General features: G+C 51.7%; 1 protein-coding gene across 6 annotated transcripts in view; it reads right to left on the bottom strand.

Annotated features, from left to right (window-relative positions):
* The window catches only part of NFATC2 (nuclear factor of activated T cells 2), a 162,754-nt gene that overhangs the window by 57,268 nt on the left and 85,625 nt on the right, over positions 1–19,861 (bottom strand). For all 6 annotated transcript variants that reach the window (XM_055393739.2, XM_055393745.2, XM_088843663.1 and 3 more), the window contains exon 6: positions 4,377–4,517. In XM_055393739.2, the coding sequence (XP_055249714.1) occupies positions 4,377–4,517 (141 nt within the window). The remainder of the gene's footprint in view (positions 1–4,376; positions 4,518–19,861) is intronic.

Genomic DNA, 19,861 nt, shown 5'->3' with positions numbered 1-19,861 from the left:
CAGGAGGCTGTCACCTTTCCTTAATGTGAGAACCAGCTGGGGTTCCCCTTCCTTGGAAAACTTCAACTGTTCCACTCCGCCCCACCCTGCAGTGGCCCGGCCGGCCAAACTGTCCATGGAGATGGGAACGGGGAGCCGTTTTGGAAAAAAGAAGTTGAGCAACAGGGATTCCCCCTGCAGAAGGCGGTCCCGGGCTGGGCGGCGAGTGCTTGGGGTCAAAAGAGCAGGACCGGCTCCCTGAGAATACAAGGCCAACCCCCCCACCTGTTGGAGCCTCTGGGGGCCAGGTATCCTGCCAGGGAAGCCCTCCACTCCTCAGGGCCCCAGGGCACCTCGCACACCCCAGCCTGTCTGCTGGCATCGGTCCAGGGACCGCATCCACCCAGGAGTCTTTTCAATTAGACACTGGACAGTCCTAAAAGGACCCTCCTGCCCTCAGTGACCCACTGCAGAATTCAAGAGGCTCTCTCACCACAAAATGGTTCAAGTCAGTGGCTCAAAGCAGCCAAAGGATCTTCAGGCAGACTCACCTGGTTCTGACCTTTTTCAGAGTAAAACAGCTAATGATCAAGCAAGACTAGCTAAGGATCAGGCTTCCTAGGGGCCAACCAGCACTGCCTTTCACCAGCTGTGTGATCTTCACTCAGTTATTTAACCTCTCTATGCTCGGTTTCTCAGCAAAAAAAGGAAAAAAAAGAAAAGAATAGTAGCTATCTTCTAGAGTTGTCATGAGGAATCAGAGTGTTAATATCAATACCTATCAAGGGCTCAGAATAAGGCCTGGCACCTAGTTTATTATTACTCATTCTTGTTTTTCAGTGTCTCCTTCCACAGTCTAAATATAATAACAGCCACTAATATTTAACAAGCATCTATGCAAGATGCTAATATTAGAGCCTAAAATGCCAAGCTCCTTGCAAAGAGCCTAATCGGTATCCTCTCATTTAACTTTCCTATCTCTCAAGGGAAGTAAATCGTCTGTATTTTACAAAAGAGGAAATGCTGGCTTAGAGAGGTGAAATGACTTACCCAGGATGGCAAAGCCACCAAACGCAGATCACGGATTCGACCCCAGGCCGTCTGACCTCACAGCTACGCTGGTAACCACTGTAGCTGACAAGCCTCCCAAAGTCTGCCCATGAGGCCTATGCCTGGGGCAGTATGGGTCCAATAAGTGACCTATGGCCTGAACAAGGAAAATGCTGGAGAGACCATAAAAACAACAAGGAACACTCCGGATGCACTGAGTGCCCGCTGCTTGCAGTTGCGTTTAACTCTGGGAGGGAAAACTATTAACTCATTGACTGGAAACGGAGGTCCAGGGAAGGTGAATAACAAGATGATGCTGGATATTATCTGCAGGCGAGTTCCCCAGCTTCTCCAGGCTCAGCCGCCTGTTTGTCTGTTAGATGAGACAGGGCACACCCTCAGAGAGGAAACTTCATCATTCCTCTTATTAACATACAGCTTTTCAAAGTTGAAAGAGACTCTGGGTTTTTCTCCCTTCAAGCGGCAAACAAATTTCTTCTGAAACCAAGAGAGGGAAGCTGGAGACTAACTGTCTGCCTGCCTTCCCTCCTTCCATCCATCCATCCAGCAAATACCCATCTGAGGCCCCTGAGCAGCCTCACAAGTGCGTGCACTCCCAGGACAGTTGAAAGCTGTCTGGCTCCTGGCTCCACAAGGAACTTGGTAGCACCTGGTCTCCAAGCCATTCCTCCATACTTCCAGCAGCGCCCCCAGGAGACTGCTTGCCTGGACACGGAGAACAAGATGTCTATATATTCTCAGCATTTTCCGCTCTGCCAGTAAAGTGCCTTGAAGCCACACACTTCTTGTGGAAGTCAGCACAAGACCAGCAGGATGATTTCCTGGTCCTAGAGACCCATCCAAGCTGGGAGGCTAATGCTAACGTGGCTATTTACATTTCATGCCACTCTCCTGCTCGAGAATCCACCGCAATTCCCTATTACCTTACTCACGCGCATACTAAGTCAAGGCCGTGACTCTGCCCGGCATCAGGAGACCTCTCTGTGCTCTGCTCATCAAAACACTTCCTGGCGATAACCAGCCTCTACTCCAGCCATAGAGGTCTGCTCTCTGTCTCATGAGAGCCCAGTAACTTCTTTCCATAGAGAATATTGTACACTGTTTCACCTCCTGAACAATAAAGCCTCCTCCAAAATGTATCAAGATGTGCAAGGCCTTTAAATCCAAGACACCACATGTCGGCCTCCACCTTAGGAGGTAACAGTAACAAACGCAAGAGCTAATACACGCAGAGCACTTGCTATGAACAGTTGACTCTCCGCATCCACAGGTTCCACATCCATGGATTCAACCAACCACAGACAAAAATACTCAAAACAACAAAAAAAATTAAGACGGTTCCAAAAAGCAAAACTTGAACATGCCACTCACTGGCAACTATTAACATAGCACTTAGCTAGTATTAAGTCTTCTAAGCGATCTAGAGTGATTTAAAGTACATGAGGATGGACATAGGTTCTACCAAACACTACACCACTGTACACAAAGGACTTGTGCACTCTCCAAGTTTGGTATCTATAGGGTCCTGACACCAATCCATTGCAGACTCTGAGGGACAAGTGAACCGAGCGTTTATGAACTCTTCATCTCATGACCATCCTGTAAGGTACGACTGTCACCATCCTCATTCTACAGAGAAGGAAACTGTTGCCCAGAGAGGTTAAGTAACTTGCCCAAGGTCCCCCAGCAACAAGTAGGAGGACTGGGCTTTGAACACAAGCCGTCCTGCTGGAGTGCGTGAGCCCTCATCTAGCTGACCAAAGGCACGAACAGGAGTCACTCAGAGCAGCACAAAGCTGGAAGCAGCCTCATGCCCACAAAGGAGGACGGTTAAATAAAGGATGGCGGCCACAGGACCGATGCAACGCACCCACCTACATGTCCGAGCTCCTCCTCACGGCGCCATCACAGCCCCTCACACCCGCAGGCCTGACCGCGGCCCTATTTAACGTCATTCTTCTATTGCAACGGCATCGGCAAGCCTCTTTCAAATCATCTGCCTTCTGCCGTGCTTCCGAGATGTGAGGAAGCAGTTCTCACACCCTGGATACGGGACCAGTCCATCCCTAGAGCAGGCTCTGCGTGAACGTGGGAAGAAGCACCCCTTCCAGTGACACTCAGATCCACGATGACCCCATGTGAATGGTGGCTCCCTCACGCAAAACCCCCACGGCGGACAGCCTGCCTGTTATCTTCCGTGGGTCATCCTCAGGGCAGTAAACAGACAGACATCAACTCGCCTTTGATCTGACCTGAAATCACGTCCATAGAAAAGAAGGAAAAAAAAAACCTCAGCCTAGCACCCATAACTGTCGAGCAAATTATATAACCTGATATTCTTCCTACTTCAGACCATGGTCTTTTCACCACGTCCTCATTGGTAAACACATTAACAGATGGCCCATATTAAGAAAGGACACACACGTCCATTAAACCTCTCATAGCAAAGGCATGCAAAAATCAAGTACTAATTCAGCACAATTTTTTAAATTAAAAAACAGGGCACTTCCGGGATGGGTTGAAACCACTACTGGCCCAGTATTGGTGGAAGTTTCCAATTTGTAAGTTTCCAGAAGGTAATTTGAATTCTACAAAGCAATATGTATTTAAAGCTCTCAAAATGACTACCCAAAATCCCACATGAGAATAAACCCAACATAAACAAAAAAGGTATGCATGGAGTTTCGTGTGTACGAATTAATTAGTCCTACAAGTATAACCAGATAAACCGCAGTATTAGTTACAATAAAAATATAAGCTCCCAATGTTTATTGACTTACAATACGCCTGGTGTTGTCATAAATACCTGACATGTATTAACTCGTTTAACCCACGTGACAACGCTATGGGGTAATAACTCTTGTTATAATCATTCTATTCTTAAAGAAACAGGGGCACAGAAAAGTCAGGTAATTTGTCTGAGATCACAGAGCAAGCAAGGGGCAAAGGCAGGATGTGAACGCAGAGTGTCCAGGGCCTGGATGTCCGATATCAAGCACGTATGGTTAATCATTGTGCTGTTACTACTCCCTGTTTGATAACAGTCTAAAATCTGAAAGAAAGAAAAGATGTCTCCTTATGTGTAAAAAATAATTTTAAAAAAAGAGTTGGGGGTGGGAAAAGCTTTCTCATCCAACCAAACAAGCCAGGATGAGTTAAAATACACCATAGGACATTCACGCAACAGTGGACCATGTCCATATCAAGGACACTGGAGACAAGGAAATTTCTCCGAGTGAGGAAAACGCTACACAATGGGATCTAACCCCCCAAATCAAGAAGAAATAGATGGTCACTTTCGTATGGCGCTCAGAAGGCGCTCTGACCTGTGGTCTTCTCGGTAAACACGACTTTGGACTCGGCCGTGAAGTTCTGTCCCGTGAGAATCATCTGCTGGCCACCGTACACCAGGCAGCTGTCGATGTCTTGCCTTTCCACCATGGGCAGCTCGTGGGCGGACCGCTGGGCTGTGGGCGAGAGAAAAAGACGTCGCTGTGATGACGGGAGACGCCCACTCGGAACCAGCCCGCGATTTCATGGGACACGATGCACTCTGCCCACCGCTGTCACTTGTTGTCACTGCAAACGCGGAACCCTCACCCCTGGCAACCGGTGACTCTGCAAATGTTATGTTCTTGTCAATGTGCCCGAAAGTCTTTGGGGCTAATTTTCTCCTAACAACAAGTCTCATTTTCATGACTCAAGAGACCGATGCCTATTCTCCTTTTAGGAAAGAGAGGAGAATAACAATTTGCTTTTTAATAAAAGGATAGGCAAGTCAACGTTTCTGTAAGAGGTTTCCTTTGCTCGAGTGCACTCTTCTCCTGCCGTTGATGGCAGCTCACACACGTAAACTTGAGGACCTGATTCCTGAGAGTCTAGATGCTTTGGCCTCTGAGCTCATTCGCCCCCATCACGGCTCTAACCACATTTTCTAGCACTCCCCCTCGCTCACTCCACTCCACTCACACTTCCAGAATGTTCTCACCGTCTCTGAAACACACACAGCACACTGCTATCTTTGAATGCTTGCGCTTTCAAGCCCTCCTCTCTGGAAGGTTCTTCTGTGCCAGCCTGCACGGCTGCCTGCCTGCCTCACTTCTTGCCGGTTTCTACACAGATGTCCCCTCTTCAGAGAGGCTTCCTTGCCCCACCCTCCCCCCCACCCCTCACGGCTAACACAGCAGGACGCTCTGTCCTGTCTGACGGTGCCTCCCCCCATCCCTTTCCTCTCTAAGCTGCTCCATCCCATCTCCAGAGAACTGTCCCCTTTCAGAAAGGCTCCCTGGAGCATTCCTGGTTCATCTGCATTTCACCTCTTCCCCGCAAGAACGTAAGCCCAGAAGAGAGGAGCGTTGCTCTGCGCGTGCTGTGAGCCCAGGGCTGGGCCCAGTGCCCAGGGCTTAGCAGGGGGTGCTTGAGAAGGATGTAGGGATGGAAGGTGCACGGGAGGGAGGGAGAGAGGGAATGGAGGGGGAGGGAGGATGGACAGAAGCTAAGAAGGAAAGACTGATGAGCGGACAGACGGAGGATGGTAGCAGGGGTGGGGGGTGGGGGCACTGATCGAAGCAAGGAAGGGTGGGTGGAGCCAGGCAAGGGCACAGATGCATCTCGGCGTGTCTTGACACATATTTGTCTCAAAATCTCTACCTGGCTACCTCCATATCCTCATCTGTAGCTGCAGTGAGGAACGGGACAGGCTGAGTGAAAATAATAGCAAATGAAGCAACGGATAAAGGATGAATCTCCAAAATATACAAGCAGCTCCTGCAGCTCAATTCCAGAAAAATAAATGACCCAATCAAAAAATGGGCCAAAGAACTAAACAGACATTTCTCCAAAGAAGACATAAACATGGCTAACAAACACATGAAAAAATGCTCAACAACCCTCATAATCAGAGAAATGCAAATCAAAACCACAATGAGATACCATTTCACACCAGTCAGAATGGCTGCTATGCAAAAGTCTACATGCAATAAATGCTGGAGAGGGTGTGGAGAGAAGGGAACCCTCTTACACTGTTGGTGGGAATGCAAACTAGTACAGCCACTATGGAGAACAGTGTGGAGATTCCTCAGAAAACTGGAAATAGAACTGCCATGTGATCCAGCAATCGCACTCCTGGGCATGCACACCGAGGAAACCAGAATTGAAAGAAACACATGTACTCCAATGTTCATCGCAGCACTGTTTATAATAGCCAGGACATGGAAGCAACCTAGATGTCCATCTGCAGATGAATGGATAAGAAAGCTTTGGTACATATACACAATGGAGTATTACTCAGCCATTAAAAAGAATGCATTTGAATCAGTTCTAATGAGGTGGATGAAACTGGAGCCTATTATACAGAGTGAAGTAAGCCAGAAAGAAAAACACCAATACAGCATACTAACGCATATATATGGAATTTAGAAAGATGCAAATGATAACCCTGTATACGAGACAGCAAAAGAGACACAGTTGTATCGAACAGTCTTTGGGACTTTGTGGGAGAGGGTGAGGGTGGGATGATTTGAGAGAATGACATTGAAACATGTATGTTGTCATATGTGAAACGAATCAGCAGTTCAGGGTCAATGCATGTTACAGGATACTCGGGGCTGGTGTGCAGGGATGACCCAGAGGGAGGATAAAGGGAGGAGGGAGGTGAGAGGGGGGTTCAGGAGGGGGATCTCATGTACACCTGGGGCAAATTCATGTCAATGTATGGCAAAACCAACCAATATAATATTGTCAAATAAAAAAAAATAAATTAAAAAAAAAAAACAAATAAACATGCTTTATACTCAAAAAATAAATAAAATAAAATGATATACTTGAACGCTCACCGTAACTGTCTAAGGAAAGAACTATAATGAAATTATGTGCCTTTGGGGAGAAAACGGAAGTCTAGAAGTCAGCTATGGTGATGCTGAGATTTGACCTGAGCGCTCAAGAGCTGGCCTGTCCAGCTCCAGAGCCCCGTCCCTTCGTCCCTCTGTCCAGCCAGTTCTTCTGGAGGGCGGGCTGCAGGAAAGACCCTCTCTAGACGCCTGCCCTAGGCAGGGTGAGAAATGGGTCCGGCCAACACAAGGGACCATCTCCTGGGACTCGCCTCAGCAGCGTGGGCCGCGGAGGTCGGCCCGCCCCCTGGGTGAGTCAGCCTGAGCTCCTGGCGTCCCTCCCAGAGCCCGAGGACTGGGCAGAGGGCCAGCCCTCTCTGTGCCAGGGGCCGGCAGACCGCCCCCTCCAGGAGCCAGGGACACAGCCACGTGAGGCCGGAGGCGCGGGCCTAACCCTGCCCTCCTGGCTGGCCTGGGCCTCCAGGCCCAGCACCCGGTCCCTTCTGCCCTGGAGCCACGCTGAAACCCATGCCTTCAGCGGAAACCGTGCACGCAACAACCTTTAAGGAGTCTGCTGTGGACAAGACACTCCCAGACACTGCATGTCGAAAACACAGCCCGGCGACTCTCAGTGGCCTCCTGGCCAGTATCTCCCCATCCCAGGCTCAGCCCAGGCTCTCTGTTCCCAGGGCCCAGTCAGCCAGCGTGGTTCTAAGGGGCTCCCAGTTACGGGCACATATTAAAAAGGCCTCTCAGTAGGAGTTGCTAATTTCTCCCACATGGGCTGGGTTATTAATCCTTTCTTTCAATAGAGGAGTTGTGTGTGACTTCCTAATTGAGCTGCCATCAATGGAGATTTATTAGCAGTGAAAACAGCAGTCACACCGCCTAGAAGAGCAGGTCCCAGCTTTTCGGATCTGCCTTGGATGTGTTTGGGGGGCGAGAAGGGGCTTTTGGTCCCAGGGATGGATGGGTGGGAAGGCTGCAAGACCCATGCCGCCCATTCTGCAGGTGGAACGCCTGAGTCATTGCTCCTGGGCAAGCCGGCCAAGGGCTCGAGTCCAGCCAGGCCGGGGACTGGACGTGGCCGTGAGCTCTCAGCTGGGCGGGAGGCTGGCCCGGCCAGCTGCTCTGTGAGTCACCAAGCACTGCTGTGAACACAGCTTGGCTATTTCCTGAAGCAACCTCATTGCTTCTCCCTCCAAAGCCTCATAGGTTCAGGCAACCGACCGATTCTCCCAGATCTTCCCTTCCCACCCCTTCTCCTTGAGGCTGAGTCCTCAGTCGTGTCAGACTCTTCACAACCCCGTGGACTCTAGCCCACCAGGCCCCTCTGTCCATGGGATTCTCCAGGCCAGAATACTGGAGTGGGTGGCCATGCCCTTCTCCACGGGGGTCTTCCCCATGGAGATCGAACCCAGGTCTCCCGCATTGCGGGCAGATTCTTTACCGTCTGAGCCACCAAGGAAACCCCTGCATCTCCTTAACAACAAAACCCATCTTTTCTAATGAAAATGTAAAGAGTCCAGTCTCGCTTCCTGTAAGCTTTTATCTGAACTGTGGTCTTGCAACTCCAAGTGTGGGCTGCATCCCAGGGACGCGGTGGGGGGTGGAGGGTGATAAAGAGACGTAGAACCCTGGGCCCCACCCCAGACCTACCGAACCTTGTTAAGACTCTGCAGCTTAACAAGGAACCCAGCTGACTCTTATGAGCTGTCAAGGGGGAGAAGTACTGCTTAACCCTGGCTACACATGAGCATCAGTTGGGGATCGAAACAAACATGACATTCCAGCCTAATGCTGCCCTTTCACAGACAGACAGACATGCTCAGAACTCGGCTCCATGGAGGGGCAGCCCCTGCCCGGGTGAGGCTGTCGCGTGGGACCATCCTCGGTCTCAGCTCAAGTCCCCACCAGGTGACCCATTAGGGGGCTTCCTGGCTTGAAACCTCACTTTGCCCATCTGAAAAACGGGGCCAATCAGCAGACCCATCTCACAGGCTGTTGTGAGGGTTAAATGGAAGAATTCACAGAAAGCATATTTGATTTAATAAATTCCGGCCGGTAAAGCAAACAACACAATGTGCCGCAGTTCCTGGAGTGGTTGCCCCGTGTCACCCAATACCTGCGAACTGTGTCCGCGTGTTTACACACAGTACCGCGCTCATTGGCGCGGTTCCTGCTGGATCCTGACCCCAAACCCAGGTGTCTTGGCCCTGAACCCCAGCATTTTTCAAAGTGGGGTTCCCAGGTCACCTGGTTGGGGGAGGCACTTAATAAAAATGCAGCCACCCAGGCCACGCCCCTAACCCTGGGTCCCAGCGTCTCTTGGAGGAGGCTGGACATTTGCATTTTTACAATCTTTCCAGGTGACTTGTTGCACACACTCTGCTTGAGAGCCAAGCCCCACACTTAAGAGGCCACCTGAGGACCAGGGGACCTCCTCCAGGGGAGGCCGTGCACCCTCAGAGAGCCCAGAGGCAAAGCAAACGAATCCAACGAGCCTCTGAAAGAGGAACTGAGGAGAGGCAAATAGCAACCAAACATGCCCTCCCGGGGTCCACTTCCTTCTCCCTCTCTGAGGGCTACTCACTGGGGTGACACTGTCACGGAGGCAGGGCTCCCCGCAAGCCCACTGGGCCCCCCCAGGCCTGCGACACCGCCCCTGACTGCCCCCACTGAGTCCCGTTCAGCTCTTCAACCATTAGCGGGACCAGCTCTCCAAGCCCCCAAGACCTAGAGCGGTCTAAGCAAGCCGCCTCGGGTCAGCAGCTTAAAGCTAAGCCCACGGCCCTCGTCTCACCTGTAGGCGAAGGCCAGCCCCTCCGCTTCTGCTGAAGCATCACGGTGGCCCTCGAAGCCGGGAGATTTCCCCAGGCTTCCCTCCTGCCCCTGGATTTTGGCACGTCATAAAGTGGCTTGGGGCTCCTGGGTTTTACGAGCTCTGAATCAACAGGGCGCTGTTGGTTTAGCTCGTTTGGGTGTTTACTTTCGTTAGCAACAGTGGCTGATGGGGAGTCGAGCCGCGGCAGCAAAGACTAAGTGAGGGAAATTCACCCCAGGCAGGTCCTCCAGGTCGGCCTGGACAGGGGACACTGCTGTCTGTCTGTCTGACACTCTCCATCACGGGGCTGTCTGGCCAAGGATGCCCAAGAACTGCAGGGGAAAGGAGAGAGGCTGACCAGGGAAATCAGGGACGCAGGGTATGTGGGTTCCATTAACAACTGCAAGTGGTTACAGCTGCTGCAGACTGCCTTGGATCCCAGAGACTTCTCATACACATTTTTCTTTACATTATAAAGCACACACATAATGAGGCAATTCGTGGTCATGGATCAAAGGAAGGATGACGACAGGTGACTGCCTGAGTCTGAAGCCCAGCTCGCTGATATCTTAGCTTGGGGAACCTTGGGCAAGTCATTCTGCCTCTGCTTTCTCATCTATAAAATGGGAATGCACCACACAGTGCTGACCTCAGAGGGCTGTTTGCAGATTAAATGAGCTGGCGTACAGGAAGCGTGTGGCACCTCGTCAGAGCTCCGTGAGCGTCAGTTCTGTTTATTTTTATGGCTGAACTTCATGAGACCACAGAGCAGGAACGATTCCCATTCTGGAGCTGAGGGCGCTGAGCCTCCCAGAGGAGGAGCTCCATGCCTGGGAGCTCACAGCTACAGAAGGCAGGCCGGCAGAACTTGACCCCAGACTGTGGGATTCCCCCACCCAGAGGGACTCCTTTTCAGTAAAGTGGGGAAGACTCAGTGGGAAAGTGGCCAGCCAGCCTGAACTGGGAGGCCCCCCGCCCGCCACGTCAGTCTCACGCGGGCTCCAGCACTGACCATCCCCCAGCCGCAGAGCCCTTCTCGCCTGATCTCTAGGCCCCTGGCCTTGGCCGTGAGCCTGGCCTGGCCCGGAACGCAGTGCTCCGGCCTCACCTGGGAGGGGCGGGGAGCAGGCCTCGCAGACGGCCCCTCAGGCCCCCACCCTGGCGCTGCTGGCTCTTCCCTGGGAAGTGGGAGACGGGCACAGGGGAGCCCAATTCTCCCTGAATGGGGGGCTCACCTCTGTGACGGACCTGTGAGCACCCACAGCACAGGAGTAGGGTCCACGGCGCTGAAGACCGCCTTCCAGCTCTGGACCTCAGGGGGTCTCAGCTTCCTCATGGAAAATGGAACATGAACACCGGGCCCTGCAGGACTGGGACCTCCCCTCCAGTCCCCGCAGCGCTAGGTCCATGGGGGGGACCTGCTCCACTGTCCTCCCAAGGAGCCCTGAAGAATACTCCCACGGGTCTCCCCTAACCAAGACCCTTCCAGGGGGCTCTGTGAATCCCCACATGACTAGTGAGCTCCCTGGCCACTGGGGGACCCAGGCAGCCCCAGCAGAGAACTGGACAAGGGCTTTAACCCCTAGCTCCGCCCTTGCCCTTGCCTGTCACGTGACGAGCAAATCAGTTAGCCCTTCTGAAACTCAGCTCGCTAGATACAAGTTCAGTCTTTAAGATGAGTCTGCCGAGGCTGGGGGACTTCCCTGGTGGCCCAGTCCAGGGGTTAAGACTCCATGCTTCCAAGGCAGGGGTGTGGGTCTGATCCCCAGTCAAGGAACCAGGAGCCCACACGCTGCACGGTGTGGCCAATTTTTTTTTTTTTAATAATAAAACTTTTTTAAAAACTAGAATCATAGGAGAAAATCTTTGTGACCTTGAATCAGGCCAAAAAAAAAAAAAAAAGTGTTCTGAGGCTATGATGAGGATGGAAATGAGTTAACATACATGGCAGCTGGGGGCATGCAGCAACTCTTCAATGAAGGGGAGTTTCGCCTGCCCCACCCCTGCAAAATGAGCTCGGTAAAAGGCCACAATCCCAGGGGCAGGTAACCCTATCAATCAGTGGAGAAGCCACCCCAATCCTGGGCTCCCTAAAACCCAGCTTTCCCGTAATTGCCACCCAGCCAACCCACAGCAGATAACCATCTGAGCTCCGCTGAGCAGCAAGCAGGGTTGCGGCTTACTGCCAGCTCACCTAAAGCAGAGAGTGTTTGCTGAGCCCCCGTCCCTGCTGCCGCCTGGGCTGTGCGCTCTTGGCAGTGACACAGGGGCAGAGAGAGGCGGGTAACATGTGCTTTGCGGAGCGTCAGGGACGGCTGCCGTGGGGGCAGGACAAGCCATACCGCGAGAGAGACGCTGGGGTTATTCTACTTACTGATACAGACAGTAACATTCTCACCAGCCCCACTTTACAGATGAGAAGACTGAGGCACAGAGCGCTAAGTAACTCGCCTGGGACCAAACAGTGAGTGAGCAGCAGAAGCAGGATGTGAGCCCAGGTCCCCAGTCCTAACCAGCACCCTGCTGCTTCTTCCCATCAGGTGGGTTTCTGATGTTTCTGAAACGCGGCTCCTTGGTCATTGCTTAAAAGCCACCTCAGGGAGGAGGCCTGGTCCACCTGCCCTCTGCTCCATGCACAGATGTCCTCCCAGATCTGCCGCTACACCATCTCGAGGGAGGCGATGCAGTGTGGAGCGGTGGGAGGGCACCCACAGCCCCGAGGGTCGCTGAGCTGGTCTCCAGTTTCTATGAGATAATTAATCAATCAATCTGTCACTCCTGATGGAGCTCAGCCTGGGTGTCCTGGGATTCAGCAGGACATGGATGTCACAGTTGGCTTGGCCCCTTACTAGCGGTGTGACCACAAGCAATTAGCTTGACCTCTCTGTGCTTTAGTCTTCCCATCTGTAAAATGGGAACAGATGCTGAGTTCCTAGAGTTCTCACAAGGATTCAGGAGCAACGGAGAAAGTGCTCGACACACAAGGTGACTAATAATTGTTGCCTGTCCTTCCCCTCTCCCCTGTCTCCCTCATCTCCTTTCTTCCTTTGGTCTTCAAGTATTTATAAGCATCTGCTCTGTGCTAGGCACGGTGCTAAACGAATTTTCCGCGGCGGTCCAGTGGTTAAGACTCCACACGTCCACTGCAGGGGGTGCAAGTTTGGTTCCTGGTCGGGGAACTAAGACCCCACATGCTGCACTGTGCGGCCATAAATAAACGTGTGTGTGCTCAGTCAAGTCTGAATCTGTGACCCCATGGACTGCAGCTCACCAGGCTCTTATGTCCATAGAATTTTCCAGGCAGAATGGAGTGGGTTGCCATGTCCTACTCTAGAGGATCTTCCCGACCCAGGGATCAAACCCACATCTCCCATATTAGCGGACAGATTCTTTACCGCTGAGCCACCAGCGAAGCCCACCATGACATTCAGTTCTGTTTGAAGTCTTTGCCAGCTTGTTGACTGTGGATTTTCCCCACTAGAATGTGACCTGCGGGATATCCAGGATTTTGTTCTGTTCACTGCTGGATCCCTAGTTCCTAGCGCTACATGATATACTCCCAACGGAGAAGGGGGCAGCAGAGGATGAGATGCTTAAATAGCATAACCAACTCAAAGGACATGAATTTGAGCAAACTCCAGGAGATGGTGAAGGTCAGGGCAGCCTGGCGTGCTGCAGTTAATGGGGTCACAAAGAGTCAGATAGGACTTAGCGACTCAAAAACAGAAACAACAAAACATGTTTTCAATTGCAAGAATAACGTTAGGGAGCCTGTAAGAATCATGTGGGTCATTCTGGCTTCTGGCAGGGGCAGACAGACAAGACAGCATCTCTGATTTACGAAGCAAAGCGCGATCAGTTTGCCCGTCTGGGCTCCCTCATTCCAAGATTTCCACAAAGCGCTGCCGTGTGATCACCCACCTCCCACGTCAGACTTCAGGAGTGAAGTGCAGGCAAGGCAGAGGTGGCGAGGGGGAACAGGTGGGTTTTCTACGCCCTCACCTTCAGAGAACAGCATATGAAATGACTGCATTTCCATGTGGAAAATGACGGGACTGGACCTTGCTTCACACCGCACACAAAAATGGATGAGATACGGTTTGTATCCCTAAATCTACGAATAAAAGCCAGAATCAAACAACTTTTAGAAGAAAACGGAAGAGAGTAAGTTATCATCAAACGGGCGGAGATTTCTTAGGGGAATGTAAAGAATAACAATCCCCAAAGAAGAGAATACATTAGACTTCAAAAAAATAAAATATCGATCCTCTCAATACGGCACAATTGAGAAAATAAATAGGCAAGCTACAGACTGGGGGAAAATATTCATAATACATAAATCTGACAATGCATAAATGACTACTGCATATTCACAATAAAAATACAAGGGACTTCTCTGGCAGTCCAGTGGTTCAGACTCTACTTCCAATGTAGGGGGCATGGGTCCAATCCCTGGTCGGGGAACTAAGATCACGCATCGCAGCACAGCCAAAAATAAAAAAAATAAAAATATGAGTAACCCAATAAAAAATGAACAAAATCTCTGAACTAACACTTTAATGAAGAAGACGTATGATAACCGGTAAGCACACAGATTAGGGGTCAGCAGCATTAGCCTTCAGGAAGATGCAAATGATGGGTTATGCACAGTGAGACGCCATCTGACACTCCCCAGCAAGACTGAGAGGCAAGGGTGGGTGAGCATGCAGAGCAAGCGGAATTCCCAGACACCCCGGTACGGAGCGTAAATGATTTGGGAAACACATACATTGAAACACACACTTTCCCCCGTGAGCCAGCAATTCCATTTCTGGGTATTCACCCAAAAGAAAAGAAAGCGTTTGTCCACAAGGGCCTTGAAGGAGAATGTTCACAGCTGCCTTATCCATGATCCTCAAACCCCGGAAACAACCCAAACGGCTATCAGTGTAAATAAACAATTGTTATATTCATACAATTGAATACTGTCCAGCAATTAAAAAACAGAACCACCAAGTCACGCAATAACATCACTGGATCTCAAAAAACGTCACACTAAAACCAACCAGACAGAAGAGTCCGTGCTGCACTACTCCGTGCCATGAGGTTCTGGAAGAAGGAAGCTCACTGGGGTGATAGAACCCGCGACAGCAGGCGCCTGCATGGGGGGCGGGGGAGGAGACCTTCAGGGCCGGAGGAAAATACCCTTGATCTCGCGCCAGTGGCGGCCACGTGGCTGCACACACTGTTAAAAGCCACGGCGTCCGTGCCATTCCGTGTGTCTGAATCACACCTCGGGGAAACACAGCTGTGCCACAAACGAGACACTGCAAACAGCATTTGAGAAAAGCCATTCTCTAGTCCACGCCGCGTACCCACACCCCCATTCCTGCAGAATGCACAAAGGGAACGGACGCTCTGCGCAGAGCGGGCACGGCCCGGTGGGAACCGCCACAGGTGCTTTCTGAAACGCGACGACCAGAGAGGCCCCCTGGCCGGGCAGGGAGAAACCCAGGGGAGGCTCTCACGGGACGAGGGGCACGTCAACTCTGTCTCGCCGCTGCCCTTCTATCCCGCCGGGCAGCCTGGGGATGCTTGTTGTCATGCTTTCATTTTTCTCAACAAACATTCTAGAGGCAGCTGCTGTGTGCCAGGCCCTGGCTGACACCCCACTGGCCCCTAATCCTAACTGAGAGACTGACAGGTAAATTCAATTCAGTTCAGTTCAGTCGCTCAGTCGTGTCTGACTCTCTGCGACCCCATGAATCATAGCACGCCAGGCCTCCCTGTCCATCACCAACTCCCGGAGCTCACTCAAACTCATGTCCACAGAGTCAGTGATGCCATCCAGCCATCTCATTCTCTGTCATCCCCTTCTCCTCCCGACCCCAACCTTTCCCAGCATCAGAGTCTTTTCCAGTGAGTCAACTCGTCGCATGACAGGTAAATTAGGTGTCAGCAAATAGAGGGGAACCCTGAACCCTGTGGGGTGTGGGCAAGCTTCCCCCTTATGGGGGCCCATCTAAACAGGGGCTTTGGAATAAAGGGGGGTTAATGCAGTAATGGAGGGGATGGGGCAGGGCCACGGCGGTGGGTGTCTAACTTCGTGGGGGTGCGGGGTGGAGGGGCTCAGAATCACCGGACCCCTCTAAGTCTCCAGGCCCAGACCTCCCTGCAGACCAATTGAACCAGTCTCTGATTCAGATGTGGAAATCGTATTTTTTCTTACAAGTTCCCAGGTGATTCCAACACACAGCTAAGACCGAGAACTAGTGTTGTTCTGGATGGAGGGGACAGTGCAGGCAGAAGCCCAGGAGCCAGAGGAAGACCCCAGTGGATCTGGGAACTGTGGAGCAGAGAGGAGAGGGAAGCCAAGAAGTTCCGCTGAGCAGGTGCAGCGGATTGAACCGAGCTGCCATCAGGGCTTCCCGTCCGCCCAGAAGTCAGAACGCACCCTCAGTTTGAAAACAGAGCCTTCGATGACATAGACGAGGATGCAGATGAAGTCGTCCTGGACTGGGGGTGCTGACACCCAACGACAGTGACCTCAGAGGGCTCAAAAGCACACAGAGGAGGTCCTGTGAAGACGGCGGCAGAGACTGCAGTGACGCGTCCACAAGCCGAGGAGCAAGAGTGGCCACCGGCCCCCAGCGGAAGCCAGGAGAGGGGCCTAGAACAGCCTCCCCAGAGCCTCCAAGAAGGGGCCACCCCCGCCGACACGCTGATCCCAGGCTTGTGCGCTCCACATCTCTGAGAATCGACGTCTGTGGCTGGAAGGCTCCCCGGCGGGGGGATCTGGCTTCACCCGTCCTGGAAACTCACACAAGAGGGACAGCACGGGTTCCTCCACCACAGGGAACCTGCAGCTGAAGCTGAGAGCTCGGAGCAACCCGAGGGGAAGGAGAACTGTCCCACGTCAATGGGCCCGGACGCGGGAAGGCCGCCCACACCTTCTACTGTGTGGAGGCTTACTGCTGGGCAAGGCAGGGCGTTCCCTTCTGGGCTCTTCCACCTTCTCCGACAAGTGGGAGGAGGGTTATCTGCCTGGCTAGGGTGGGGACGGCTTCCAGAGCTTGCGAGACCCGAGAAGGTTCAAAACAGTCTCTCTGCTGCGAAGAGAGGAGGGAACCCAAAAAACCCCCTTGGCAGCACTGAAGAGCAGGTGAAAACGAGACTAGGAAACCACATGGGGCGTCTCTCTGGGCACAGGTGAGGTGTGACCTCAGCCGTGCTGGCCAGAAAAGAAATGGCAGGGATCTGCCTTTCCAGCAAGTAACTCCGCTTTCCAAAGAGTGGCCTCCAGTGTCTTGTTCGAGATTTTTCTACTAGATTCTGAGAAATCACCCTTGATCCATGAGACACCTCTAAAGTCAATAAGTTAACCCTGCGAATCAGCAGCAGCCCACTAAGTGTGTTTCTTACCAGCTCACCTGCCCTGAAGGGTGTACATGAAATCAATTAGTGAACGAATATTTATACTGTGTTGATATGGGGCTTGGCAGGTGGCACCAGTGTGAAGAACTTGCCTGCCAATGCAGGAGACGTGAGCTATGTGGGTTGGATCCCTGGATCAGGAAGATCCCCGGGAGGAGGGTATGGCAACCCACTCCAGTATTCTTGCCTGGACAATCCCATGGACAGAGGAGCCTGGTGGGCTACAGTCCATGGGGTCGCAAAGAGTCAGACAAGACTGAAGAGAATTGGCAGGGACGCATGGTGTTGATACATGTCATGGAAAGTTTTGTCGACAAATATTGGATGCATCCCTAAGAACCAAATGAACGGGGAGCCAACTAGCCCATAAAAGTTTGTGAGACCACCAGGTGCCGATCCAGAAGAACAGAGCAGAGAAGCAGACAGAAATGGCAGAGGATCCTGTCTTCCCTCTGTGAGAGGGGAGAGTGGTCCATCAGTAGCTCTGCTTGGTCTTGCCAGAAGGGCGGGTGTTATAGAAACCCAAAGCAGGTATTTCCTAGAACTAGAAAGTTGGAGGCTCTACCTCTGCTCCCTACCAAGTAAAAACGAGTGAATCACCTTACCAAGAAAGTCTCGGTTTCCTTATCTGTCAAAGCACAGTAGGTGAATCAGCCAAATGCTTTTTTATGAGGGGAAAAAATATGCTCTGTTCAAACTACTTTTTAACACCCTGGGGAGGTGCGTGCAGTCAGTGATGATCCTTGAAAATCTCAGGCTGATGGGAGATAAAGGGACTGGAAGGACCCAAAGGTGGAGCAGGATGGGGCTCCTGTCAATGGTCCCTCTGGCTCCCCACCTTGCTGCAAACCACAGCCCCATCCTGAACACTGAGTCATCTGCCAGAAAGAGGAGACCTTATCTTCTCAAAATCCCCCGGTCACCGAGGAAGAGCCTGAGTTTCCTTCCCCAAACATCTTGAATGTTGAAAACCAAGAGCAGGGCGGGGCAGCCACCGTGACTAGCAGTTGGGGGCCCAGGCGGGCTCCGCTGGCAGGGAGGGGAATTCCAGGGCTTCTGAGATGATGGTTTTCAAACACTTGTTTCCCCTTGTTGTCTGCCATTGGGTCTGTCTTCTCTAACATCAGAGCACAGACACACCAGTAGATCCAGCCTGACCCCCACCCTGACTCACCGGCCTGGGGAAAGACCACAGGCCTCCCTCCTCCTCTTGCAAGGACCGATCGAGACCGAGTCCCAGCTCCTCTCTCAAAGCGGGTCCACCCGGTCCCCTTGCTGGCTGAAGGCCAGTCTTCCTCAAAGCGTTCTGCATAAAATATTCATACTTTCCCTCTGCTCATGGGTGTCTGATTAAGACTACCTCCGATGAGTCTAAGACATGTGCAGTTCTCAGCTGACCCACAGAGCGTTTTGAATTTGTTGCTGCTTTTTAAAAATCAGGGATGAATCGGGAGTGTAGGATTGGTGTATATACAGTACTGTGTGTGACAAGGATGGCTGGTGGGAAGGCGCCGTACAACAGAGGGAGCTCAGCCCCATGCTCCGTGTGACCTAGCGGGGTGGGAGGGGGGTTCAAGAGGAGGGGACATGTGATACCTACTGCCGATTCGCTTTGACGTTCATCAGAAATTAACACACTGTAAAACAATTATACTCCAATAATAAAGTAAAAATCATGAGATTATAGGTTTATCTTTTTTAAAAAAATCAGAAGATTTGGCCACACTGAGTCAACACTCCCACAGGAACACGCCGGCTGGGTTTGAGTAAGAGCAGCCGACTTGAGACGGGGAGCGCGCCGTCCTGGCCCCCAGCCTCCGCCACACCAAGTGTTGTCCCCACAACCCACCACATGCATGTCCATCGCCTCCCCGGCCTCTGTAGGCAGCTGATTTTGTGAAACCTAATTACAGTAAACAAGTCCGGTAAACAAGGGGGAGAAAACCCTGAAACATAACTGAACATGGAACATTACTCTAACATAAAAAACAAATTCTCAGAAGAACAAGACTTCAAAAGCTATATAAACAGCTTTTGATTCTGTACTTGTGTTTATTCCTTTCCCTCTTTATGCTTTTTAAAATGACTTCTAAACTCTCAAAAGCTGAGCTGACAGTAAGTTTTGTCAGGTTTAACTACAAAATCCCGGAGAAGGCAACGGCAAGCCACTCCAGTACTATTGCCTAGAAAATCCCATGGACGGAGGAGCCTGGTAGGCTGCAGTCCATGTGGTCGCTACGAGTCAGACATGACTGAGCGACTTCACTTTCCCTTTTCACTTTCACACATTGGAGAAGGAAATGGCAACCCACTCCAGTGTTCTTGCCTGGAGAATCCCAGGGACGGGGGAGCCTGATGGGCTGCCGTCTATGGGGTCACACAGAGTCGGACACGACTGAAGTGACTAGCAGCAGCAGCAGCAACTACAAAATCCAACAACAAACTTGCCCAAAGTACCTAAGAATGAGCTCAGAACAGTTTCATTTTTTTGAAGCCTGGGGGAGCTGGGCCAGGTCTCTGCTCAGAGCCTTGTCAAATGGCAGATCTTGGCCCCCGTCCCCAAACAGGATTCTGAAAATCTTCTGCATCTTTGTTTGGGTATCTTTCTCTCTACCAGACCACAGGCTCATGAAGGACAGAGAAAACATCACATTCATCTGCGGGCCCTCAGCGCAGCACAAGACAGTGAGCAGATGCTCAGGAAACACACGGATGGACTGAGGGTAATGGGGATGCCTGGCTCCTG

The sequence above is a fragment of the Moschus berezovskii genome, chromosome 15, assembly GCF_049115385.1.
Source record: "Moschus berezovskii isolate FMDL1 chromosome 15, NW_MosBer_1.0, whole genome shotgun sequence".
Lineage (NCBI taxonomy): Eukaryota > Metazoa > Chordata > Mammalia > Artiodactyla > Moschidae > Moschus > Moschus berezovskii.
The sequence above is the reverse complement of the archived record's forward strand: the minus strand, read 5'-3'. Positions and strand labels throughout refer to the sequence as shown.